The 24,642-nt window shown below is 53.3% G+C and overlaps 2 protein-coding genes across 5 annotated transcripts; one reads left to right on the top strand and one right to left on the bottom strand.

Moving 5' to 3' along the window:
• The first annotated feature begins 72 nt into the window (after positions 1–72).
• On the top strand, positions 73–10,859 carry IPO4 (importin 4). 2 transcript variants are annotated; one of them, XM_039468723.2, is made up of 30 exons: positions 73–403; positions 484–570; positions 669–748; positions 835–876; positions 1,282–1,411; positions 1,504–1,683; positions 2,254–2,319; positions 2,424–2,525; positions 2,917–3,000; positions 3,870–4,034; positions 4,137–4,190; positions 4,348–4,457; positions 4,754–4,862; positions 5,009–5,138; positions 5,320–5,433; positions 5,536–5,649; positions 6,418–6,538; positions 6,729–6,840; positions 6,940–7,055; positions 7,150–7,227; positions 7,304–7,361; positions 7,444–7,549; positions 7,633–7,826; positions 7,968–8,015; positions 8,397–8,522; positions 8,637–8,845; positions 8,958–9,090; positions 9,177–9,281; positions 10,347–10,416; positions 10,533–10,859. In XM_039468723.2, exons 1-30 carry the CDS (start codon positions 335–337, stop codon positions 10,661–10,663), a joined length of 3,243 nt encoding a protein of 1,080 aa, XP_039324657.1. In that variant the 5' UTR covers positions 73–334; the 3' UTR covers positions 10,664–10,859. The 2 variants fall into 2 exon arrangements, with proteins under 2 accessions (XP_039324657.1, XP_074249353.1); XM_074393252.1 differs by lacking the exons at positions 2,254–2,319; positions 2,424–2,525 and having other exon boundaries at positions 260–403.
• REC8 (REC8 meiotic recombination protein) lies at positions 9,939–24,642 on the bottom strand. Of its 3 annotated transcripts, none has more exons than XM_010335012.3 (19): positions 19,227–24,642; positions 19,055–19,123; positions 18,800–18,942; positions 18,645–18,717; positions 18,433–18,553; positions 15,771–15,852; positions 14,178–14,257; positions 13,818–13,941; positions 13,657–13,729; positions 13,484–13,575; positions 13,263–13,312; positions 12,804–12,935; positions 12,421–12,487; positions 12,162–12,316; positions 11,944–11,992; positions 11,621–11,684; positions 11,368–11,499; positions 11,187–11,293; positions 9,939–11,088 (listed from the first exon to the last, which is right to left on the bottom strand). In XM_010335012.3, exons 1-19 carry the CDS (start codon positions 19,280–19,282, stop codon positions 10,997–10,999), a joined length of 1,761 nt encoding a protein of 586 aa, XP_010333314.1. In that variant the 5' UTR covers positions 19,283–24,642; the 3' UTR covers positions 9,939–10,996. The 3 variants fall into 3 exon arrangements, with proteins under 3 accessions (XP_010333314.1, XP_074249355.1, XP_074249354.1); XM_074393254.1 differs by having other exon boundaries at positions 14,178–14,227; XM_074393253.1 differs by having other exon boundaries at positions 9,939–11,293; positions 14,178–14,227.

Raw genomic sequence — 24,642 nt, 5'->3', positions numbered from 1 at the left:
CTGGATATAGGAACTCGAGACCTGCTGTTAAGGGCACGGTCCTTTAGAAAGCCGAGCTGGCCACTGAATAACCGAATCTCGAGTTCTCCAACCCAGCTTGGGAACTCTCCGCGTGGGGAACCTACATTGCCAGAGCCCGGTTTCCGCGACTCAACCGGCGCTCAGCCTAACGGAAGTGGAGGAGCCGGACCTCTTTGTGGGAAGTGAATTGAATCACCTTGGCGACCCGCGGGGCGTGCGGGAACGCTCTTTCCGCCGGAAGTGGGTGTCAGCCTCCACGTGCTGTCCCTCCCCCTCCCCCTTTCAGCCCAATAGCGGCGGCTCAGCTGCTGCCATGGAGCCCGCCGGTCTGGAGCAGCTCCTACGGGAACTGCTGCTGCCGGACACCGAGCGCATCCGTCGGGTATGGAGCAGGCCTAACCGGACCAGGGCGAGCGGGAGGTTGCGGGAAAGGCCCGACTCTCACCCCTAGCTCTCCCCCAGGCCACGGAACAGCTCCACATCGCTCTGCGGGCCCCCGCCGCCTTGCCGGCTCTCTGCGACCTGCTCGCCTCGGCAGCCGACCCCCAGGTGAGACCCCTGCACTGGCCAAGCCCCAGTAAACGCCCCGTGCGGTCCCCTCAGCACCTTCCTGCCCGGACCTCCACATGCCTACTTCCTCGTCCTAGATCCGACAGTTTGCGGCCGTGCTGACCCGCAGGCGACTGAACACCCGCTGGCGACGGCTGGCGGCGGAGCAACGGGAGAGGTGGGCTGGGCCTGGGGCGGGGCGGGGCCAGGTGGAAGCTTTTCTTGGGCAAGCCGGGTACCAAACACCTGCCACCTGTGTTCTAGCTTCAAGTCCCTGATCTTGACGGCCCTGCAGAGGGAAACAGAGTGAGTACCTACTCCCTTCTCTCGGGATCTTGACCTTCTTTGGGTTTTTGCCTTCCCCTTCAGCTGCAGGCTGGGACTTGGGGGGCAGGGACTTCCGTTCTAGACCCAAGGTGAAGATTTTAAGGCTGTTTTGAAGACTGAAGTTCTTGAGAAAGGGTGATGATGATCTGGCAAACCAAAGTCAGAAGAATGAGACTGAAATTCAGGCTAAGTAAGACAACTTACCAGATTACATGCCCGCAGTGCTGCTGGGCTCCCTTTGAGCTGCTATCTCATGTGTCCCAACTTGGCAAAGACCCTGTACCCACCCCTCCTGAAAGTTTCCCTCCTGGCTGCCCCAATGAGCCTGGCCACTCAAGAGGAAGGCATTGGAGGGTGACTGGAGGAGATCTCTCCTGTTTGCAGGCACTGTGTGAGCCTCAGCTTGGCCCAGCTTTCAGCCACCATTTTTCGAAAGGAAGGCCTGGAGGCCTGGCCTCAGCTTTTGCAGCTTCTTCAGCACAGTACCCACAGCACCCACAGCTCAGAGAGAGAGGTACCATCACATAGTTGGCAGGAGGAGGGAGGGCCCAAGAGGCCAGATAGACCATGTAAGCTCGCCCTCCCATCCTCTCTACTCTTGGACAGATGGGGCTTTTGCTGCTGAGTGTGGTGGTGACCTCCCGGCCCCAGGCCTTCCAACCCCACCACCGGGAGCTTCTTCGGCTTCTGAATGAGACTCTTGGTGAGGTGGGCTCTCCTGGGCTGCTCTTCTACTCTCTGCGCACTCTGACCACCATGGCCCCCCACCTCAGCACTGAAGACGTGGTGAGATGTGGGCCCACTCATATCACTGACTCCCTTTCCTCAGGCCTTTATGTCCTCACCCTTAAAAGTTAGAAAGCTGTCCCAGACATGGTGGCTCGTGCCTGTAATCTCAGCCCTTTCGGAGGCCAAGGCAGGCAGATCACAAGGTCAGGAGATCGAGACCATCCTGGCCAACCCGGTGAACTCTGTCTCTACCAAAAGGACAATAAGTTAGCCAGTCGTGATGGTGTGCTCCTGTAGTCCCAGCTGCTCGGTAGGCTGAGGCAGGAGAATCACTCGAACCAGGGAGGCGGAGGTTATGTGAGCTGAGATCGCACCTCTGCACTCCAGCTTGGCAACAGAACAAGACTGTCTCAAAACACACAAACACGCACACACACACACACACCCTACAAAACTGCTTTGGATTCTTTACCTGCCTGTGGCCCTTCCTGACAATCAAGAGGGGATGCTGTAGGTGGGCCTGGCTGTTGTTCCTGGGCTCCTCCTCACAATTCAGGCTGTGAGGAAGCTGCCAGCTGCTGGGTGTAAGATTAGGCTACATCATGCTCTCTCTGATGTGTCCCTCAGCCTCTCGCTCGGATGTTGGTGCCTAAGCTGATTGTGGCGGTACAGACCCTGATCCCCATAGATGAGGTGAGGACAGCTGGGCAGGAGTTCTGTTGGAAGGAGTGCGGAAGTGTCCAGCTGGGCCCACTGAAGAAGAGCATGGTAACCCTGTGCCTTGTTTTGTTTGTCAGGCAAAAGCCTGTGAGGCCCTTGAGGCTTTGGATGAACTGTTGGAGTCCGAGGTACCCATCATCACTCCCCACCTCTCTGAAGTCCTCACATTCTGCCTGGAGGTGAGCCTAGAATGGACATGGCCCCTGCCACATGCCCTGTTGGGACTTTCCTTGCCTGTCTCTGATTCTTTTTTTTTTTTGAGACGGAGTTTCGCTCTTGTTACCCAGGCTGGAGTGCAATGGCGTGATCTCGGCTCACCGCAACCTCCGCCTTCTGGGTTCAGGCAATTCTCCTGCCTCAGCCTCCTGAGTAGCTGGGACTACAGGCACGCGCCACCATGCCCAGCTAATGTTTTGTAATTTTAGTAGAGACAGGGTTTCACCATGTTGACCAGGATGGTCTCGATCTCTTGACCTTGTGATCCACCCGCCTCAGCCTCCCAAAGTGCTGGGATTACAGGCTTGAGCCACCGTGCCTGGCCTGTCTCTGATTCTTATTATCTCTGGACAGGTGGCTAGAAATGTGGCCCTGGGCAATGCGATACGCGTACGTATCCTTTGCTCCCTCACTTTCTTGGTCAAAGTCAAAAGCAAGGTGAGTGCCCGTTGACATATCACCAACCCGTCCATCTCCACTCTTAATCTCACTTTTGGGGCTTTCTGTCCATTTCAGGGTATCTAAAGTACTGTGGGGGTCCAAGCCTTGCCCTGGCCTCACCCCAACTCCTGCCTGGGAGATTGGGAATCTTCTGTCAGACCTCTATGGCCTGGAAGACTGTTTTTTGGGTTTTTTTTGAGACAGGGTTTTGCTCTTGTTACCCAGGCTGGAGTGCAGTGGCGCAATCTCAGCTCACCGCATCCTCTGCCTCCTGGGTTCAAGTGATTCTCCTGCCTCAGCCTCCTAGTAGCTGGGATTACAGTCATGCACCACCATGCCTAGCTAATTTTGTATTTTTAGTAGAGACCGGGTTTCTCCATGTTGGTCAGGCTGGTCTTCAACTCCCCGTCTCAGGTGATCTGCCTGCCTTAGGTGATCTGTCTGCCTTGGCCTGCCAAAGTGCTAGGATTACAGGCATGAGCCACTGTGCATGGCCAAGACTGGAATTTTTTTTTTTTTTTTTTTGAGACGGAGTTTCACTCTTGTTACCCAGGCTGGAGTGCAATGGCGCGATCTCGGCTCACCACAGCCTCTGCCTCCTGGGTTCAGGCAATTCTCCTGCCTCAGCCTCCTGAGTAGCTGAGATTACAGGCATGCGCCACCATGCCCAGCTAATGTTTTGTATTTTTAGTAGAGACGGGGTTTCACCATGTTGAGCAGGATGGTCTCGATCTCTTGACCTCGTGATCCACCTGCCTCGGCCTCCAAAAGTGCTGGGATTACAGACTTGAGAAGACTGGAATTTTTAATGTGAGCCCATCCTGGGAGCAGATTCTTAGGGACACTGTTGCATGTTCTTCATCAAGGCCTTACTAAAGAATCGTCTCCTGCCACCCTTGCTGCACACCCTTTTCCCCATTATGGCTGCTGAGCCCCCACCAGGCCAGCTGGATCCCGAAGACCAGGACTCAGAAGAGGAAGAGTTGGAAATTGAGCTGATGGGGGAGACTCCCAAGCATTTTGCTGTACAAGTGAGATGTGGGGCAGGACGGGGGGAAGGTGTTAGGTGGCTGTGGGAGGTTGGTGAGGAAGAGATGGAGTCGAGCAAAGTAAGTCTCCCCATCCCATCTCAGGTTGTGGACATGCTGGCGCTACACCTGCCTCCCGAGAAGCTCTGTCCCCAGTTGGTAAGTGTGGCTTTGTCCTTCTGGTGTCCCTACCTCCAGGTGTGCCTAGTCCCCTGAGACCAAGGACATTTAGATCCTGGGAGGTGTGAAGGCCTATTGCCACAGGAATGGGCAGGCTCTTGCTGGGGTTTCAGGAGAGTGCCACATGCTTCCCTAGATGCCCATGCTAGAAGAGGCCTTGCGGAGTGAGAGCCCATACCAGCGCAAGGCTGGACTCCTTGTGCTGGCCGTGCTGTCTGACGGAGCTGGCGACCACATCAGGCAGAGGTATCTGTTCCCCTGTCCCAGGGTGAGGGTTGCCCACAGGGAGGACCATGGCTGTCCTGGTTTATACTTGTTGTTCAAGCTTATTTATCAACAGCATTTCCTCCCATTCTCAAAAGTGTCCTGGCTTGGAAGATAAAAATGACAGGGCTTCCCAGCTATAGGGACCAGGGGCTGCTGCCCACCCTCTGGTGACAGGAAAAGCCTTGGTTTTTCCAGGAGAAATGAAGAGAGCAGGTCAGCCTAGGGCTCTCAGGTGTAGCTCCTCAGCCTGTGTCCTCTTGTCCTGCCCCATCCAGACTGCTGCCCCCACTGCTGCAGATCGTGTGTAAGGGCTTGGAGGACCCCTCGCAAGTTGTACACAATGCCGCGCTGTTTGCCCTGGGCCAGTTCTCAGAAAACCTACAGGTGAGCCAGGCTGAGTGTGAGAACCATCACTTGAGTGTCTCCTTCCCCTCACCTTTCAGCTCTTCCAGCATTCCTGCTGCCATTAGCACTCCAGTGTGTGCCCAGCAGGTGAACCTGACTCGGATCCTGCTTGCTCCTTCCTCCAGCCCCATATCAGCAGCTATTCAAAAGAGGTGATGCCGCTGCTGCTCGCCTACCTGAAGTCGGTGCCTCTCGGACACACTCACCACCTAGCCAAGGCCTGCTATGCCCTGGAGAATTTCGTGGAGAACCTGGGTAGTGATGGCAGTGGGGAGCTCAGGGGACGGGGATGAGGCTTTGGCTGAATGTACAGGATGTGCATCTCCCTGAATTGTTGCCTGCGGGGAAGGGGTGTGATGGCACCACAAAGAGGGAGGTGGGCATGCAGCAGGTAGGAGACCTAGGTTGGTTGGTAGAGGAGCATCCTTTCCCACAGGGCCCAAAGTGCAGCCCTACCTTCCGGAGCTTATGGAATGCATGCTGCATCCCCTGAGGAACCCCAGCAGTCCCCGGGCCAAGGAGCTGGCTGTGAGCGCCCTGGGAGCTATTGGTGAGGAGAGAGGCAGGAGGCAGGGATGTGGGCCTCACCCAAAGCCCTGTGGCAGGTGGTTCCTGCCCTCTCCAGCTCTGATTCTGTCCTTCCATCCTGTAGCCACGGCCGCCCAGGCCTCGCTGCTGCCCTACTTCCCCGCTATCATGGAGCACCTGCGGGAATTCCTGTTGACAGGCCGTGAGGACCTTCAGCCTGTGCAGATCCAGAGCCTGGGTGAGTAAGAGGCTCCCAGGTGAGGGTCCCAGTGCCAGCAAAAGGCTGATGCTCACCTGTTGTTCAGAGAGACTGCCCCCACGGGAGCACAAGTGTCTTCCTTCTCATGAAAGAGGGGTATTCTTTTTTTTTTTTTTTTTTTTTTGAGACGGAGTTTCGCTCTTGTTACCCAGGCTGGAGTGCAATGGTGCGATCTCGGCTCACCGCAACCTCCACCTCCTGAGTTCAAGCAATTCTCCTACCTCAGCCTGCTGAGTAGCTAGGACTACAGGCACGTGCCACCATGCCCAGCTAATTTTTGTATTTTTAGTAGAGACGGGGTTTCACCTTGTTGTTGTTTTTTTTTTTTTTTTTTTTTGAGACAGAGTTTCGCTCTTGTTACCCAGGCTGGAGTGCAATGGCACGATATTGGCTCACTGCAACCTCTGCCTCCTGAGTTCAAGCAATTCTCCTACCTCAGCCTCCCGAGTAGCTGGGATTACAGGTGTGCGCCACCATGCCCAGCTAGTTTTTGTATTTTTAGTAGAGACGGGGTTTTCACCATGTTGACCAGGATGGTCTCGATCTCTTGACCTCATGATCCACCCGCCTCAGCCTCCCAAAGTGCTGGGATTATAGGCGTGAGCCACCGCGCCCGGCCCAAAAGAGGGTATTCTTTACGATGTACCAAGGGGTGTGGCGGGATTTCTGAATTCCTCCTAGTTACCACATGTCGTCCCATAGCCCACCTCCACAGCCTGGGTGCTAATGGAACCCTTGCCCTGACAGAGACACTGGGGGTGCTGGCACGAGCGGTGGGGGAGCCCATGAGGCCACTGGCTGAGGAATGCTGCCAGCTGGGTCTGGGCCTCTGCGACCAGGTAGACGACCCTGACTTGCGGCGCTGCACGTGAGTGACCCCTCACCCTGCGCCTGCCCCTGTGTCCCCACCCCTCCTGTTTGCCTACTGAACCCACTGGAGTCCCCACCCTAGACTCTAGTCCTCTGGTTTGGACCATAGCCAGGTGTTCCTGGGCTTCCTCATCCTGTCTGGCTGTAGCAGGCAGGACCATACAATTTCTTGTGCCTACTTTGACCAGGTACAGCCTATTTGCGGCCTTATCAGGTCTGATGGGTGAGGGCCTGGCACCCCACTTGGAACAGATCACCACACTCATGCTGCTGTCACTCCGTTCCACCGAGGGCATTGTGGTGAGCAGACGGTGGGTGGGCTGGGCCAGGCCAACCCTGCGATGGGATTTATCTCCTGGGCCCAGCTGAGCCCAAGTCCTTGCCGTGCCTCCACTCCAGCCTCAGTATGACGGGAGCAGCTCCTTCCTTCTGTTTGACGATGAGAGTGATGGGGAAGAAGAGGAGGACCTCATGGATGAGGACGTGGAAGAAGAGGATGACTCCGAGATCTCAGGGTGCAGAGGGGTGCTTTTCTGGTCAGGAATCTAGACTTGGGTTTCAGACAAGGGCTTAGTACCTGATCACCACTCCCTCCCCATCCTACTATAGGTACAGTGTAGAGAACGCCTTCTTCGATGAGAAGGAAGACGCCTGTGCTGCCCTGGGGGAGATCTCCGTGAACACCAGGTGAGCATTTGCCCTTCCCTGGCACTGAAAACCTTGCCTGGGAGCCCCTTACCCACAGCTGTGTCTTTCTCTGTAGTGTAGCCTTCCTTCCGTACATGGAAAGTGTCTTTGAAGAAGTCTTTAAACTGCTGGAGGTGAGTGGGCTGGTGGGTGGGGTTCTCACTCTGTGTTCACAGTGCACACAGTAGGCACATCCCGCCCCTCCTCATCCTGCAGTGCCCTCACCTGAATGTGCGGAAGGCAGCCCATGAGGCGCTGGGTCAGTTTTGCTGTGCACTGCACAAGGCCTGTCAAAGCTGCCCTTCGGAACCCAACTCTGCTGGTGAGAAAGAGAGGCTGGGCCAGGCTGGGGGTTCTCGGTGAGGGACAGGGCCTGACAGGGGCTTCAGCCAATAATGTCCCCAGCTTTGCAGGCCGCCCTGGCCCGAGTGGTGCCATCTTACATACAGGCAGTGAACGCGGAGCGGGAGCGCCAGGTGGTGATGGCTGTGCTGGAGGCCTTGACAGGGGTGCTCCGCAGCTGTGGGACCCTCGCACTGCAGCCCCCTGGGCGCCTCGCTGAGCTCTGTAGCATGCTCAAGGCCGTGCTGCAGAGGAAGGTGAGCAGGGCAGGTGGGCTTTGGGAAGGAGAGGTGCTGGGCCCAGACTGGGGACTGGCTATAAGTCCACCCCCAGACTTTCATAAAAAGGGAAGGGGCATGAAAGCTCTGGCTAATAAGTTGAGCTACTTCTTCTTGTAGACAGCCTGTCAGGATACTGATGAGGAGGAGGAAGAAGATGATGATCAGGTGAGAGCGAGGGATGAAAACTGGGACCAGGCAGTCTAGGGAGTCTCCATAGGGACAGGGGTGGACAGTGTATTCGGGCTTGGACTGGGAAAGCCAGGGCCACTAAAAGAGATTGGTAATGGCCAGAGGGGCAAAACTCTGATACCACTATGCCAGTGGGAGTTCAGGGAAGGAGAGAAGTGTGGACTGGGGTATGCTTGGAGCAATAGGAGCAGGAGAGCCAGGGGAAGAAGCTGGGCCATGGAAACACCCAGCCTGAGAGGGGTCAGCCCCGTCAACCAAGGGCAGCTCCAGGGACCCCTGCAGCTGGTGGCAGAGCATGGGGAGGTCTGCAGTCACTGAGCTGGCCCTGGTGCTCCGGCCCCTGACCTGTATCCACAGGCTGAATACGACGCCATGTTGCTGGAGCATGCTGGAGAGGCCATCCCTGCCCTGGCAGCCGCGGCTGGGGGAGACTCCTTTGCCCCATTTTTTGCTGGCTTCCTGCCATTATTGCTATGCAAGACAGTGAGTGTCCATCCTCTGGCTTCGAGCCCTAAACCACTCATGCACCTGGTGCCCACCCCAGCCTTTATCCTTGGCCCAGGCTGATTGTATTCCCTTTCTGTCCTCTCCTGTCAGAAACAGGGCTGTACAGTGGCAGAGAAGTCCTTTGCGATGGGGACCTTGGCAGAGTCCATTCAGGGTCTGGGTGCCGCCTCAGCCCAGTTTGTGTCTCGGCTGCTCCCTGTGTTGTTGAGTACCGCCCGAGAGGCAGACCCTGAGGTGCGAAGCAATGCCATCTTTGGGATGGGCGTGCTGGCAGAGCACGGGGGCCGCCCTGCCCAGGAGTATCCTTGGCTCATAGGAAGTGAGGGACTTGGGGTTGGGGAAGTGTCCCTAGGGCTTCTAGGTGGGCAAGTTCTACCTGAGTGTGTGGGCCATTCCTTGACTGTGGACCAGAAACTTTCCCAAGCTGCTAGGGCTCCTTTTTCCCCTCCTGGCACGGGAGCGACATGATCGTGTCCGTGACAACATCTGTGGGGCACTCGCTCGCCTGCTGATGGCCAGTCCCATGAGGAAACCAGAACCCCAGGTGAGGGAGGGAGACATCAGGCATGGCCTGGAAGCTGAGTGTGGTGGAGGGCAGGGCAGGTTGGCCTGAGATATTTGTGTGTCCAGGTGCTAGCTGCCCTACTGCACGCCCTGCCACTGAAGGAAGACTTGGAGGAGTGGGTCACCATCGGGCGCCTCTTCAGCTTCCTGTACCAGAGCAGCCCTGACCAGGTAACCTTGCTGCTGGCAGCCCTCAGAGGGGAGCATGCCACTCCACTCAGTGATAGGCACTGTCTGCTGATGAGGCTCGGGAGCTCCAGGCTGTCAGTTGCACCTGAGGCAAGCTGACAGTTTTAGCTGTTCTTTGATACTCCCTGCACCATTTCTTGTCTGCAAGGATTGGCAGCCAGTCCTATGATGGCACAGGTGGGACTTCCCTCTCCACGTAGCATTTTTCCTGAGGAAGCTCTATTTCTACCCTTTGGTCTGAGCCAGAAGTTGCAGTTTTCCTAGGCTGGTTTCCTAAGCCAGGGCTCTTTTAAACTGCTCTGTGGAGCCCTGGGTGCCTCTGGGCCACCATGCCATATGTTTCAATCAGATCAGCTCTGCTCTCTGAAGGGATTTTGCCTGTACCAAGTAGCTAGGTTTGGAGTCATGTTGGAGTGTTTGTGTCACCCTTGTTTTATACCTTTAGAGACTGTTGTGTAGGTGGAGCTCTTGGGTGTCTGGGTTTCTTTTTGAGACAGAGTCTCGCTCTGTCACCCAGGCTGAAGTACAGTATCATGGCCTTGGCTCACTGCAACCTCCGCCTCCCGGATTCAAGTGATTCTCCTGCCTCAGCCTCCCAAGTAGCTGGGATTACAGGCATTAGCCACCACACCTGGCTAAGTTTTGTTTTTGTTTTTGTTTTTGTTTTTTTAGTGGAGACGGGGTTTCACCATGTTGGCCAGGCTGGTCTTGAACTCCTGACCTCAGGTGATCCAGCTGCAATAGGCTCCCAGAGTGCTGGGATTATAGGTGTGAGCCACCGTGCCCAGCCGGGTGTCTGGGTTTGTTTTGGTCTTGAGGTTATGACTCTAATCATCTTGTCACATATCCCCCATCCCCTCCAAAAAAAGTCATTACCACCAAGTTTCATTGGTCCTTCTCATGTTCATAGTTGTCTTGGATGCCTGTGAATCAGTACCAGGCAAAACCATCCCTGGTAAGACACTCTGCCACTCCTTGGTCTCGACCACTCCGCCTAGACCTGGGGTCCAGGGATATTGCCCTGAGTCAGCCACTCTTTCCTCACAGGTTGTAGATGTGGCTCCCGAGCTCTTGCGTATCTGCAGCCTCATTCTGGATGACAACAAGATCCCACCAGGTGAGGGTAGAAGTCATGGGCAGGGGCTTGGGGGAGGAGGGGTATGGTAGGGCTCAGAGGGCCTGGGGCAGCGAGGCTTTAGGAGCCCAGACCTTTCCCCCTCTCTCTCCACCCAGACACCAAGGCCGCACTGTTGCTGCTCCTGACATTCTTGGCCAAAGAGCATGCCGACAGCTTCCAAGCAGCCCTGGGCTCACTGCCTGTTGACAAGGCTCAGGAGCTCCAGGCTGTACTGGGCCTCTCCTAGACTGCAGGCTGCAGCCAGGCCAGAGAGAAGGAGCCTGCCCAGGCCTTACCACCACCTCTCAGCCCAGTTCAGTTTTGCCTTACCAAAGATTCTGGACCTCATACCCATCTGGCAACAGCCCTGCCTACTGCTTTACAGGGCTGTCCCTGAGGCTGGATCTGTTACAAATGAGTCATGACATCATATTGTAATAAAAGCAGTTTGTTTTCTGCTTGAACAATAACTCAGAGCAAGAAGGCTAGACATGCACATTCAGAAATGAGGCAGGCAGGGCCCAGTGAAGCACAGCATGGTTACTCGAAGTGGCCGGTTTCCTGACGGTTTAAATGGACTCTAACCTCGGTGGAATCTGGGCCCCGGCTGGATCAGGAGGCGACCATATGGCTTTTCTTGTTCTATGCGAAGAATCTGCTGTGCTGAGAGCACTGGTCAAGAGGGGAGGAGAGGACAGGTTGGGGGAGTCCGCCTATGGGCCTTTGGTTTGTGTGTCTCTGCCCCATATACACAAGACGCACACACTTACCCAGGAGCAGGTAGAAGACCCGGGCAGCCATCCTGCGGGGGCTGAGAGGTGATACCAGGCTGCTAAAGTCGGGCTCCCTGTTGGCCTGCAGCTCCAGTGCCACTGCCCTGTAGGGATCAAGAACCATTAGCTGAGGCTTCAGCCCCAGTCCACCCCCATCAAGGTACTGCCTCTCTGGTACCTGTGCACAGCTTCCAGTGAGAGTAGCTCAAGCTCTGGGGGTAGCACCAAAGGCATCTCCATAGGCACCTCGGGGACTTCAGGCACCATGGGCAATGCAGGAGCCTCTGGCTGCTCCATCTCAGCCAAGGCCCTAGGAGAACATGAAAGTCACAGCAGGTAAGATGGCAGCCGTGGCAGTGACAAGGGGCTTAGCCATCCTAGCAGCCATTTCTACCATCTGGCCCTGGCTCCCAAAAAGCCTGGCTGCTTACCATCGTTCTGGTGTGATGAGGCTGATACGGGACTTCTCCTCTTCAGCTGCCTCCAGGGAGAGCTCTGTTGAAGGAGGAAAGGCACAGGGGGGCATCTGCTTGGGTGGTAGTTAGGACCTTGTGGTCACCTGGCGTAAGTGGATGCCAGAGCTGTGCAGTGACTTGTTAAAAGCACACAGATGGGGAGCTGAGGAGGACCAATCTGCGTTCATGTCACGTACATATGCCTTCACTCATGAAACAGCTTCAGCAGTTGGGGTACTAGTTTCCTGGGGCAGTGGTTAGGGTGGTGGTCTCACTGCCCCTCTTTTCTAGGTGCTTACCTGCAGACACCATAAGGGGACCACTGGGCTCCCAGGCCTCCCTTGGGACCTGTGGATGGCAGAAGCAGAACTAAGATCCCAAGCATCTGGGACTTGGGCCTCAGAAGGCCCAAGGCCAGTGAGCCTGTGCTGTTGGCTCTTGTGGCAGGAGAAGGCAGCCAGCTGGGTCAGGCAGAGCCCAGCCTTGGGGCAATTCAGAAAACAGGTGGTACAGTTACCTCAATCTCACTTGGAGCTTCAATCCTTCTCCTTTCTTCCTCAGCAGCTGCCTCCCTCTCAGCAGCCTCTTCGGTCAGCTCTCGCCTGAGTGCTCTTGGGAGTGGCTGGGCACAGGAAGTCCAAAGGCCCAGTAGTTCAGGGGGTAGCCAGCCAGCTGTGGACAAGCGGGCAATAGGCACAGGGTTTGAGCTCTGAGGAGCACCAGGAATGAGGAATTGGTTTTGAGGATCCTTCGTGCCCAGCCCCTGCCATTCTTACACAGAGTTGGGGTTCTGAACAACTCCACAGGGCTTGTGATGGTCCTCTCAGGAGGCTGCACCATGGGCTGTGTGGTGAGGGAAGGCCAGAAGCCCATTATGAAGCAGCCACTCCTCAGTTCCCCTTTGTCTTTTTGCAATGCATTGTTCCAGGGCCTCTGGACTTCCCCAGCCTTTGGGCTCATGACCTTGCTTGCCCTGTTTATTACTAAATGGTGTATGTGAACACATGTCGTATGCATTTTCTGGGGAATGGAGGGGATTTTTCATCAAGTTCCCAATCCTCCCCATACCCACCTGAGGAGTTTAGAAGGCCCAGCCTGCACCTGTCCCTGGTCATCCCTGCCTCCATCCCTCCCCCAGCAAAGCCTGGGCTGCACTCACACATTCCCGGCAGTGGGCTCTGGTTTGTAGTTGTTTCCGGAATTTCTCCCGGGAGATCTGTGTCTCCTCGTCCCAGAATGGTAACTGGCGGCGACGGCGGCGGCGAGGAGGTGGGGGTGCCGGAGGCCTCCGCTGAGTGGGGAGGGCAGGTAGGGGCAAGGCTGCCCATTACTCCTTTTTCTGTCATTCTGGTGGACTGCTAACAGGGCCCCACACCCTGCCCCTAGAGGAACCTGGGGAAAAGGCTTAAGCAAGGTCTTCATGCACTTGTGCAGCTCATAACTTGTATAAGGGTACCCATCTGGGAAGTAAGTGCAGGCCAGATGTGATGGGGTGTAGAAAGGGACATCTTTTATGATCTGCACTAAGGCTTCCTGTAAGCTAGCAGTGCCCAGGGCTTGAGGAGGCAGCCCTGGGAGGGGAGGGCAAATGAAGAGGATAGGAAGGGATGCTACTCACCTCTGGGCTGGGTGGGGCTGGCAGACGAAGTTCCTCTGGGGGGGTCACCTCTGCAACAACACCCAAGGTTGTGGCTGTCCCATAAGCCCCTTACCGCTTGCAGACCCCAGGGCAAGAAACTGCAGGGTCCTCCCCCTTCAACAGGTTGGGATATAAAGCCCTTGTCTGCAGCAGTATCCAGGTAGTCCCAGGAAAGCACCCAGGGTACGGTAGACACTCACCCATGAGCAGGGCCTCAGGCTCCCAGCCTGTCGGCCTCAGCTCCTCAGGGACCAGGACCTGGACTGGAAGTGGCTCTCCTATTCCTTCTACCCTGAGGGGAAATGGGCAAGATAAATGAGGTGACCCTTCCGAGCACTGACTCCCTACCTGGTCTAGGAATTCCTGCCCTTACTCTGCAGGAGCTGGAGGTGAGATCCGGGGGACTATGATTTCACCCTCTGGGGCCCGGGGCTCCTCCTTTGCCTCTGTGGAGAGAGAATCAGAGTTCACAGGACAGAAAAGGAAAAATAAAAGCATTGTCCAGGACCAGACTACCCGTGCCAGGGGTCTGACCTTCCAGTGCCAGGCGGGCCCTAAGCTGCTGGAGACGCCTGGCTTCTAGCAAGATAGCTTCATCTTCCTCTGCAATCAGTAGGTCCAAGTCTCGGCGGCTGATCTCTGGGATATCCCGTTCACCCTGTCCAGAGAAGTGCAAGGGGAGGGGACTCAATAACATTTCTGAAAAGGCAAGTGGATCCAGGAGAGTGGGTCATAGAGGCACACCACAGGGCTGAGTTCAAGGAAGCCAGTGGGTGCTCAAGTACAGGGACAGAGAATAGGGAAATGGAGATGGAAAAGCCAGGGCTCTGGGGGCAGAGAGAAGTAGATGCAAGGGGGCTGGACCTCAGGCCCTGTGTACAGGGGACAACTCACCTCAATCTGCAGCATCCGTATGGGCTCTTCCTCCCGGAGCGTGATGGCCTCTGGGGGAAGCATAGTGACCAGAATCCTGTCTGGAAGGGCAGGGGAGTCGCCAGCCTCTCTGCTTCTTTCCAAATTCCCACAGCCATGCAGTGAGCCAAAAGCATGGACTCGAGTCAAGGTAACCTGGGTTCTAATCAGACCCAGGCTAGACCCTGGCATCCTGACCCTGGGTACACTGCTTGATCACCGTGAGCCTCACTTTCCTCATCTGTAAAGTGGGGAGGCTGGGCAAAGTGGCTCACACCTGTAATCTCAAGACTTTGGCTCATTTGAGCCCAGGAGTTTGAGACCAGCCTGGGCAACAAACATAGACCGTTTCTACAAAAAAATTTAAAAACTAGCCGGGTGTGGTGGCTCATTCCTGTGGTCCTGTCTACACTGGAGGCTGAGGTAGGCAGATTGTTTGAGCCCTGGAGGTCAATGCTGCAGTGACCTATGATCATACCACTGTACTCCAGCCTGGGGGAAAAAAAGGGAAAAAAAAAAAAAAAAAAAAAAAAAAAGGCATGGTGGCTCATGCCTGTAATCCCAGCACTTTCGGAGGCTGAAGTGGGTGGATCACGTGAGGTCAGAAGTTCAAGACCAGCCTGGCCAACATGGCAAAAACTCATCTCTAGTAAAAATACAAAAATTAGCTGAGCATGGTGGTACACACCTATAATCTCAGCTACTTGGGAGGACAAGCACTTGAACCCGGGAGGCGGAGATTGCAGTAAGCCTAAAGTACACCAGTGCACTCCAGCCTGGACAACAGAATGAGACTCTGTCTCAGAAAAAAAAAAAATAATAATAATAATAATAATAATAATAATAAATCTGACCTCAGAGCGGGTGGATCACCTGAGGTCAGGAGTTTGAGACAAGCCTGACCAACATGGAGAAAACACCTCTACTAAAAAATACAAAAAACTAGCAGGGCATGGTGGCGCATGCCTGTAATCTCAGCTACTTGGGAGGCTAAAACTAGAGAATCAATCACTTGAACAAGGTAGGCAGAGGTTGCGGTGAACCGAGATTGAGCCATTGCACTCCAGCCTGAGCAACAAGAGCAAAACTCCATCTCAAAAAAAAAAAAAATAAAAGAAATCTGACCTCAGAGGACTCTTATAAGGTACTGATGAGGTTACATATATAAAGTGCCCCTCATCAGACGTGGTAGCTGACGTCCATAATTCTAGCACTTTGGGAGGCCAAGGTGGGCAGATCATCCTAGGTCAGGAGTTCGAGACCAGCCTGGCCAACATGGCAAAACCCCATCTCTACTAAAAATACAAAAATTAGCCAGGCATGGTAGTTCATGCTTGTAGTCCCAGTTACTAGGGAGGCTGAGACAGGAGAATTGCTTGAACCCAGGAGGCGGAGGTTGCAGTGAGCCAAGATTGTGCCACTGCATTCCAGCCTGGGTGACAGGGAGATACCATCTCAAAAAAATAAATAAATAACTGCCCTTCACAGGGCCCGGCTCTTATGCTCAAAAATGGTCATTTCTACAGCTCTTGGGCCTGCCTATGCCTCTCACCAGAAAGTAGGTTCTCTGCTGACCTGGCTTCCTGGGCTCTGTAGGCACTTCAGGAGGAATCTCTTCAACTCTTTCTGGGGACACAGCCTCTAAAAGATGTCGAATCTTTGGGGAGGGATTGCAAACAAAATAAAGGATTTAGCTTCAGCCCTCTGCTTTTCCACTTTCACAACCTTCTTCAACAATGCATGGTAATCTCCTTTTATGCCTAATTCTTGTTGCATTGACATCAGTTTGCAGTAAACTCACACACTATCTAGTCTTTCCTCAGTTCCTGCTCTCATCTCCCTCCCCAATCCGCACCCCAGTTATCTAGCCCTTATCAATTTGTGCAAGAAGCAGTGCATCCTTACCCTTGTGAAATGTTATGGTTGACAGAGGTGAACAAAAAAGATTCTTGATCTTAAGGTCTAGTGGGGAGACAACATTGTATATAACCCCACAAGAGTCAAGGCAAAGGGTAAAACAAGGCCTTAGCAAAGTGCTAAGCTCCCAAACTGCATTTGGTTCTGGCTGGACTGGGATAAATATTTCATAGAGAAGGGTAGCATTTGAGCCAGGTCTATAAGAATTATGTAGAAACTGACTCATAGAGGATGAGGAGTGACCATTATGGTCTAGGGAAACAGCACAAGCAAAGATGTGAATGTGGCATCACTGAGGAACAAGGGCCAAACTGGTGTTTAGGAGCCACAGATGCACAGGGGAATGAGAGAGAAGTCTGGGGATGACTAGCTCTAAACTGGGGCATGTGCCGGGTGTGGTGGCCTATAATCCGAGGTGGACGGATCGCTTGAGGTCAGGAGTTCAAAAGCAGTCTGAGCAACATGGTGAAATCCCGTCCCTACTAAAAAATACAAAAATTAGCCGGTGTGGTGGTACGCATCTGTAATCCCAGCTACTTGGGAGGCTGAGGCAGGAGAATTGCTTGAACAGGGGAAACAGGTTGCGGTGAGACAAAATTGCGCCACTGCACTCCAGCCTGGGTGACAGAGTGAGACCCTGTCTCAAAAAGTAATAATAGGCCAGGCAAAGTGACTCATGTCTGTAATCTCAGCACTTTGGAAGGCCAAGGCAAGTGATCACCTGAGGTCAGGAGTTCGAGACCAGCCTGGCCAATATGGCAAAACTCCGTGTATACTAAAACTACAAAAATTGGGCTGGTTGCGGTGGCTCATGCCTGTAATCTTTGGGAGAACAAGGCAGGTGGATCATGAGGTCAGGAGTTCGAAACCAGCCTGGCCAGCATGGTGAAATGCCGTCTCTATTAAAATTCAAAAATTAACCAGGCATGGTAGCAAGTGCCTGTAGTCCCAGCTACTCAGGAGGCTGAGGCAGGAGAATTGCTTGAACCTGGGAGACAGAGGTTGTGGTGAGCAGAGATGCACCACTGAACTCCAGCCTGGGCGACAGAGCAAGACTCCTGTCTCAAAAAAAATAAAAACAGGCCGGGCGTGGTGGCTCAAGCCTGTAATCCCAGCACTTTGGGAGGCCGAGGCGGGTGGATCACAAGGTCGAGAGATCGAGACCATCCTGGTCAACATGGTGAAACCCCGTCTCTACTAAAAATACAAAAAATTAGCTGGGCATGGTGGCACGTGCCTGTAATCCCAGCTACTCAGGAGGCTGAGGCAGGAGAATTGCCTGAACCCAGGAGGCGGAGGTTGCGGTGAGCCAAGATCGCGCCATTGCACTCCAGCCTGGGTAACAAGAGCGAAACACCGTCTCAAAAAAAAAAATAAAAAAATAAGGCCGGGCGCGGTGGCTCAAGCCTGTAATCCCAGCACTTTGGGAGGCCGAGGCGGGTGGATCACGAGGTCGAGAGATCGAGACCAACGTGGTCAACAGGGTGAAACCCCGTCTCTACTAAAAATACAAAAAATTAGCTGGGCATGGTGGCGCGTGCCTGTAATCCCAGCTATTCAGGAGGCTGAGGCAGGAGAATTGCCTGAACCCAGGAGGCGGAGGTTGCGGTGAGCCGAGATCGCGCCATTGCACTCCAGCCTGGGCAACAAGAGCGAAACTCCGTCTCAAAATAAATAAATAAATAAAATAAAAATAAATAAAAACAATTAGCAGGATGTGGTGCCACGTGCCTGTAATCCCAGCTACTCCGGAGGCTGAGGCAGGAAAATCACTTGAACTGGGGAGGCAGAGGTTGCAGTGAGCTGAGATCATGCCACTGCACTCCAGCCTGGGTCAAAGAGCAAGATCCTGTCTTCAAAATAATAACAAAATAAAAAAATAAACTGGGTCATGGAAAGCCCTAAATGCTAATATTCTGTTTGCAGCAGGAGCCACTATTCAAATGGGGAACCAAGGAATGGGGTGACATTAAGCTGTAGGAATACTGGGAATAGATGGAGGAGCCATCTTACATCTAGATGTAAGGAAGCCCAATGCAGACATGAGAGCCTGGATTAGGGTCGTGACAGTGAGAACAGTGTGGAGACAAGTGGGGACAAAAGCTGCCTCACTTGGGGAAACCATCTGATCAGATTGGCCTCAAGTAGATAAGTATGGGAGCTTCGCCCAGATGGGTCCACCATGGCAGTCCCCCTGCACCATCTCCTGTGGGAGAGAGCTGTGGCAAGCTTCCTTCCCCAACCCCAATGTCAGAGTGACACAGGGATAGCACGCCCCTTCTGCATTGTCAATTTGTGAGTCTGGGGGAATGAGCCCTACCTGAGGGATATCGAAAGGACTAGGAAGTCTGGGATCCACAGACATCATCCCAAAAAAGGGATCTGGAGCATCTTCCAGGGTCTCCATCATGGCCAGGTGGTTAGGAAGCAGCAAGCTGGGTCTGGGAGAGAATGTAGGCTGTCAAGGACTGAGGCTGAGCTAGGCTGAGGCCAAGCTAGCAGGTGTTCCATCAAAGGCCAGGGGACACTCACAGCTCAGTCTCCATATCTATTCGGATCTGCAGCTGGGCACGGTGGATGCGCTCCAAGATGTGCTGGATGTCCTCTGTGAGCAGTGAGGGCAAGGTAGGGAGCCAGCTTAGCAGACAGCTCCTCAGCCAGCCCCACCTGAAGGTTCCCAGTCTTACCCACGAGGTACTGGCATTGTTGAGAATAGACGCGGATCACACCGATCTGAAGTTGGGCCGAGAGATAGAGGGAGAAGCGGGGCCGCGGCAGGCCGGGCTGCAGGGGCTGCACTCGTACCAGCACATAATTGAGGATTTCCTCGCTGGGGAACAACGCGCCCAGATCACCGCTTTGCCCAGGACCGAGCCCACAGCCTTGCCCACTCTATCCCCTAACCCACACCCTGCACCAGGCCCTCCTTTTCTGGGCCTTACCAGGTCTTCACCACGTTCACCCTCAAGTATTCGCGCTTCACCAACCGGCTGCCGCGTGTCGCTGCCAGCCTGAAGTGGGTGGGGAAGGTGGGAGAATGCGGATGGAGGGGAAGCTGTCAGTCTGGGATCCCGGGCAGTGCCCCCATCATGCGCCCATGGGCCTTGCCCTTACCAGATGGTGGCAAAGCAGCCGGTGTGGCGCTGAAGCACATTGGGATAGTAGAACATGGTCCCTCCGGCCTTTTACCCTCGATTCCACCAGATCCCTGTTCGGATCTGAGTTGGAATTCTTTAGGGCACAGAATTCCCAACACTTTGGAGAGAAGTGTCAGGTTTGGACAGGTGAGGAGGTGGGTGCACCCAGAAAGCCAAGTTAATGAGGCGATCAACAGTTGGCGGATACACGATTACCGGGATAACTAAGACGCAGGAGATGGGCACCCCTCTTTGTGGATCCACCCTTAGTGGATCCGCACGCCAAGTGGGCCCGTCGAACTTGAGCCTTCTGGGTTGGGTTCCAGGTTGGAGATGCGGAGCTCCGAGGGGACGCCTGGGCCGGGATTCAGAGCAGGTCCCAAGGGAGCACAGTGTCCTCCACAGCAGGCCTTGGTTCTCGAGCACTGGAAGCGATGTCAGGCCCTGGGGCCTTGCACTGGTTTGGGCGGCTGCGGTACGGCCCGGGCTGCCTCCCACAGGACTAGATCGCACCGCGGAAAGCCTGCCTTCCGGAGCCCCGCACTTCGCTGCTCACTAGATGGCGGCTTTTGCCAGGCCAATGGGGAACCGGGGTCGGGTTGGGAGCGCCAAGTACCCTGAGCTCCAGGCAATAGGGTCTCCTGAGACAGGCGGCAAACCAATCATAAGGACTCTGCGCGCTGCTGGGGTCCATTGTGAGGTGTCCCGACCAATGGGACTCTGGTTCTCGTCTCTAGTAACAGGCGTTCCTTCTTGGCCAATCAGCGCAACCCCGTGGCTTGCCTGGCAACAAGGGTGCCTCAACTGGTGGGGGAGGTAGGGTCACCTCGGGGGCAAACCTGCTGAGCCTCTTCTGGGTGCCAAGATGTACCTTGCACCACGTCTGACCTGAGGTTAGACCCCGCCCTTCCCCCAAATTCCACAAACTGACTTTGTTGCCAGCTAAGGCGTGTTGTGTGCTGCGGAGGTAGAAAGATGTAAGATGACGGCCTTCGAGCGGCCACAGGTCAATGAGGAAGAAGTCATTTTTTTTTCTTTAAGACAGAGTCGTGTCCCGGTTGTCCAGGCTGGAGTGCAGTGGCACTATCTCGGCGATCTCGGCTCACTGCAACCTCCTCCCCTCATCCCAGCCAGATTCAAGCGATTCTAGTGTCTCGGCCTCCTGAGCAGCGGGGATTACAGGTGCCCACCACCACACCCAGCTAATTTTTGGATTTTTAGAAGAAACAGGGTTTCACCATGTTGGCCAGGTTGGTTTCTTTGCTTTTTGAGATGGAGTTTCAATCTGTCACACAGGCTAGAGCACGGTGTCAGCTCACTGCAACCTTTGCCTCCTGGGTGCAAGAGATTCTCCTGCCTCAGCCTCCCGAGTAGCTGGGATTACAGGTGCCCGATAGCACATCGGCTAATTTTTTTATTTTTTAGTAGACAGGGGTTTCACCATGTTGGCCAGACCGGTCTCGAACTCCTGACCTCAGGTGATCAACCCACCTTGGCCTTCCAAAGTGTTGGGATTACAGGCATAAGCCACTGTGCCTGGCCACAGAAGTCAATCTTACATGAAACTCCAAGAGGACTTACTGGGGTCACTTCCTCAACCTGAGCAACTTAGGTTATGAGCATGCCACATGTGGTCCTTTCTCACCTGTCAGGGTTCTCCCAGCTGAAACAGACTTTAGCTTTGTTGGAATCAGCACATACTTCTCAGCCTAGAAAAGCCATATTCTCAAACAATTATTTGTGTAAATTTAAGTTGTATGGTTGTAATAACAAATAACCCTTGTCCCTATGCCTCCTACCTTTGCACAGCCATTTCTTTGGCCTAGAATGCCCTTTCTCTGCCTTGACTCCAGGGCATGCTTCTTCCTAAGACTTATCTCTTACTGTAGCTGAGCTGTCCTATCTTCTTAGTCTCCTTCAATTTGTGAGCTCTTGAGGTTGGGGTCTTCTCAGTGAGTGCCTTGCATCTAGCTCAGTAAATATTTGCCAAATGAATGTGCAGTTGTACTCTATTTACAACCAAAATGTGAAAGCTGAAAGGGATTTAGAGATCTAGTCCAAGTCCTGGCTTTACCAATGAGGAAACAGAAGTCCATATAGACTGTTTCAGACCACACAGCTCCTTCGTCCAAGCCTGCTTGGGAACTCTATGCTCTTGAATTCCAGTATTCCCAATCCCTATCCTATTGAGCTCAGCTAAATTGGTTTCTGCATGATGCTTACAAACTGTTTCAATCACTATACATAAGTTATCAATTTTATTTATTTATTTATTTTTTGAGACAGAGTTTCGCTCTTGTTACCCAGGCTGGAGTGCAATGGCGCGATCTCGGCTCACCACAACCTCTGCCTCCTGGGTTCAGGCAATTCTTCAGCCTCAGCTTCCTGAGTAGCTGGGATTACAGGCACGTGCCACCATGCCCAGCTAATTTTTTTTGTATTTTTAGTAGGGACGGGGTTTCACCACGTTGACCAGGATGGTCTTGATCTCTTGACCTCGTGATCCACCCGCCTAAGCCTCCCAAAGTGCTGGGATTACAGGCTTGAGCCACTGCGTCCGGCCATTTCATTTTTTTTTTTAAGAGACAAGATCTCAGGCCAGGCAAGGTGACTCACGCCTGTAATCCCAGCACTTTGGGAGGCCGAGGTGGGCGGATCACGAAGTCAGGAGTTCAAGACCAGCCAGCAGCCTGACCAACATGGTGATACCCCATCTCTTTTTATAAAAATAAAAATAAGAGACAAGATCTCGCTCTGTCACCCAGGCTGGAGTACAGTGATGTGATCATAGCTCATTGCAGCCTCAAACTCCTGGGCACAAGCAATCCTTCTGCCTCAGCCTCCCAAAAATTGTCAGTATTTGTAAGTGCTCCCTTTGGGGCTCAAAGACAATGAAGTAGGGCATCTGCCCTAACAGTGCCTGGAACCCAGTTTAGGAGAAAGGCAAGGAACACAGAATAGTTTGTTCATTAATTCATCCATTTGTTCAACAAGTATTTATTGGCCAGGCGCGGTGGCTCAAGCCTGTAATCCCAGCACTTTGGGAGGCCGAGGCGGGTGGATCACGAGGTCAAGAGATCGAGACCATCCTGGTCAACATGGTGAAACCCCGTCTCTACTAAAAATACAAAAAATTAGCTGGGCATGGTGGCGCGTGCTTGTAATCCCAGCTACTCAGGAGGCTGAGGCAGGAGAATTGCCTGAACCCAGGAGGCGGAGATTGCGGTGAGCCGAGATGGCGCCATTGCACTCCAGCCTGGGTAACAAGAGCGAAACTCCGTCTAAAAAAAAAAAAAAAAAAGTATTTTGGGAGGCCAGGTGCGGTGACTCATGCCTATAATCCCAGCACTTTGGGAGGCCGAGGTGGGAGGATTACCTGAGGTCAGGAGTTTGAGACCAGCCTGACCAACATGGTGAAACCCCGTCTTTATTAAAAATACAAAAATTAGCCAGGCATGGTGGTGTGCACCTGTAATCCCAGCTACTTGAGAGGCTGAGGGAGGTGGATCACTGGAACCTAGAAGGTGGAGGTTGCAGCAGTGAACCAAGATTGCACAACCACAGCTGTACTCCAGCCTGAGTGACAGAGACTCTGTCTCAAAAAAAAAAAAAAAGAATTTTTTGTAGAGGTAGAGTCTCACTATGTCACCCAGGCTAGTCTCAAACTAGCCACGGGGCTAGTCCTCACACTTTGATCTTCCGAAGTGCTGGGATTACAGGCATAAACCACTGTGCCCAGGCAAAAAAAAAAAAAAAGATTTTTTTTTTTTTTTTGAGACACAGTTTTACTCGTCGCCCAGGCTGAAGTGCAGTGGTGCGATCTCAGCTTACTGCAACCTCCGCCTCCCAGGTTCAAGCAATTCTCCTGCCTCACACTCCTGAGTAGCTGCAATTACAGGTGTCTGCCACCATGCCTGGCTAATTTTTTGTATCTTTAGTAGAGACAGGGTTTCACCATGTTGGCCAGGCTAGTCTCGAACTCCTGACCTCAAGTGATCCACCTACCTCAGCCTCCCAAAGTTCTGGGATTACAGGCATGAGCCATTGTACCCAGCCAATTTTTAAAAAAAAGAATTAAAAGAAAAATAAAGGGAGTCAAGGAGGTAATTTAGACCTTGTACAAAGAAGGTCTAGGAGGAATTTCATCAAATTGAGAGCACAACAAGGTTTGTACACCTCTGCACTCAGTACCTGATTTCTTCACTGCTAGTGCAGAGCCTGTATAGGTGCTTGGCTTCCCAGGATGATGGACAAGACTGAAGAGAAGAAGGGAGGTCCATGGAGGCAGGGAGGCTCAAAGGCAGTACTGAAGCTTGTCAAATGAGGCAGGAGGAAGGTCCTAGGAGGACTTATGCATCCAGATTTGATCCTGTGTGTGAGCCATTGAGGGTTGATGAGTGAAATCACAGGAGGAAGTCTGGAAAGCTAAGCTGGTGTCATATGCAGGAAGACAGAAGCTGAAGGCTGTGGCCTGGGTTGGAAGTAGTTTGCTGGAAGTGAATATACAAAAAAGTAGGTGTCAAGTGGCTTTGTGAAGAAAAAACTTCCAGTTTGGTAGTAAAATGAACACAGAGGAAAGGGAAGGGAGGGTCAGTCGATTTGGAGCCCTCACGTCTCATGAAAAGCGTGTTGGACATGGCAGTCTAGGCCGGAGTATCTTTTATGGGACTTAGAGCAAGGAATCCAGTTTGGGAGTACCCTGCTGGGGTGACAGTACAATTTGTGCTGGGGGAAGGGGCGCCAGGAACAGCAGGTACAGGTTTAACAACTCTTCTGACTCCTCTATTCTCAGACCCCAGGGCCTCTAGAATAGTTTCGGGTCACCCTCAAGTGTCTCCTCTTCATTTAGACCTCTAGTCTAACCCCAGGCCTGAAGTTGGGGCTCTCTAACAAGAACTGTGGAGCCCAGACTACCATGTGAAGTTGGTGGCTATAGTGCCTGGCTGAAGGCTTGGTGCCCTTTTGATGGCCAGTCCCAACCCTCTCCCTAATCATGGCTGCCTAGAGAGTAACTCTGTAGAGTGCCAGGCCCAGGACCCACAGGGCCCAGACAGCATCTTAGCCAGAACCTGTGGGCAGAAGAGAGGAAAGAGGTCTGAAGATGACAGAAGGAAGAGAACCCCAGTGCCCTGCTCATAAGTTTACATTTCTGTCTCCCAGAAAAATCAGATACTGATTCCTCTTTCAATAAAATTTTATTTTAAATCCTTAGTGAATAACTAAGAGGAAAATATAAAGTGCTTGCCTTTAGAGTTGGGAGGTCGGGGAAGAGGGAAAGACCCCTGGGTTCACACCATTTAGATTTCCCAGTCCCTTACAGACGAAAGAGGTTGTATATCTCAAAATTCAAAAAATAAAAAATTTAAAAAAAGAAAGGACAAAATATTAGCCTT

Source organism: Saimiri boliviensis, chromosome 2 (genome assembly GCF_048565385.1).
Source record: "Saimiri boliviensis isolate mSaiBol1 chromosome 2, mSaiBol1.pri, whole genome shotgun sequence".
In the NCBI taxonomy this organism is placed as follows: Eukaryota; Metazoa; Chordata; class Mammalia; order Primates; family Cebidae; genus Saimiri; species Saimiri boliviensis.
Note: the sequence above shows the minus strand (reverse complement) of the source record. Positions and strands in the feature narration are given on the sequence as shown.

Excerpts from the sequence above, each read along its gene's own strand:
- IPO4 (XM_039468723.2), top strand. The coding sequence starts at position 335 with ATGGAGCCCGCCGGTCTGGAGCAGCTCCTACGGGAACTGCTGCTGCCG. Across the intron at positions 4,191-4,347 it reads AGAAGCTCTGTCCCCAGTTG|ATGCCCATGCTAGAAGAGGC; the intron begins GTAAGTGTGGCT and ends ATGCTTCCCTAG. Across the intron at positions 6,841-6,939 it reads GTTCCACCGAGGGCATTGTG|CCTCAGTATGACGGGAGCAG; the intron begins GTGAGCAGACGG and ends CCTCCACTCCAG.
- REC8 (XM_074393253.1), bottom strand. The coding sequence starts at position 19,282 with ATGTTCTACTATCCCAATGTGCTTCAGCGCCACACCGGCTGCTTTGCC. Across the intron at positions 13,942-14,177 it reads TACGGATGCTGCAGATTGAG|GGTGAACGGGATATCCCAGA; the intron begins GTGAGTTGTCCC and ends TTCTCTGGACAG. Across the intron at positions 12,488-12,803 it reads GAGCCCACTGCCGGGAATGT|CCCATGGTGCAGCCTCCTGA; the intron begins GTGAGTGCAGCC and ends CTCACCACACAG.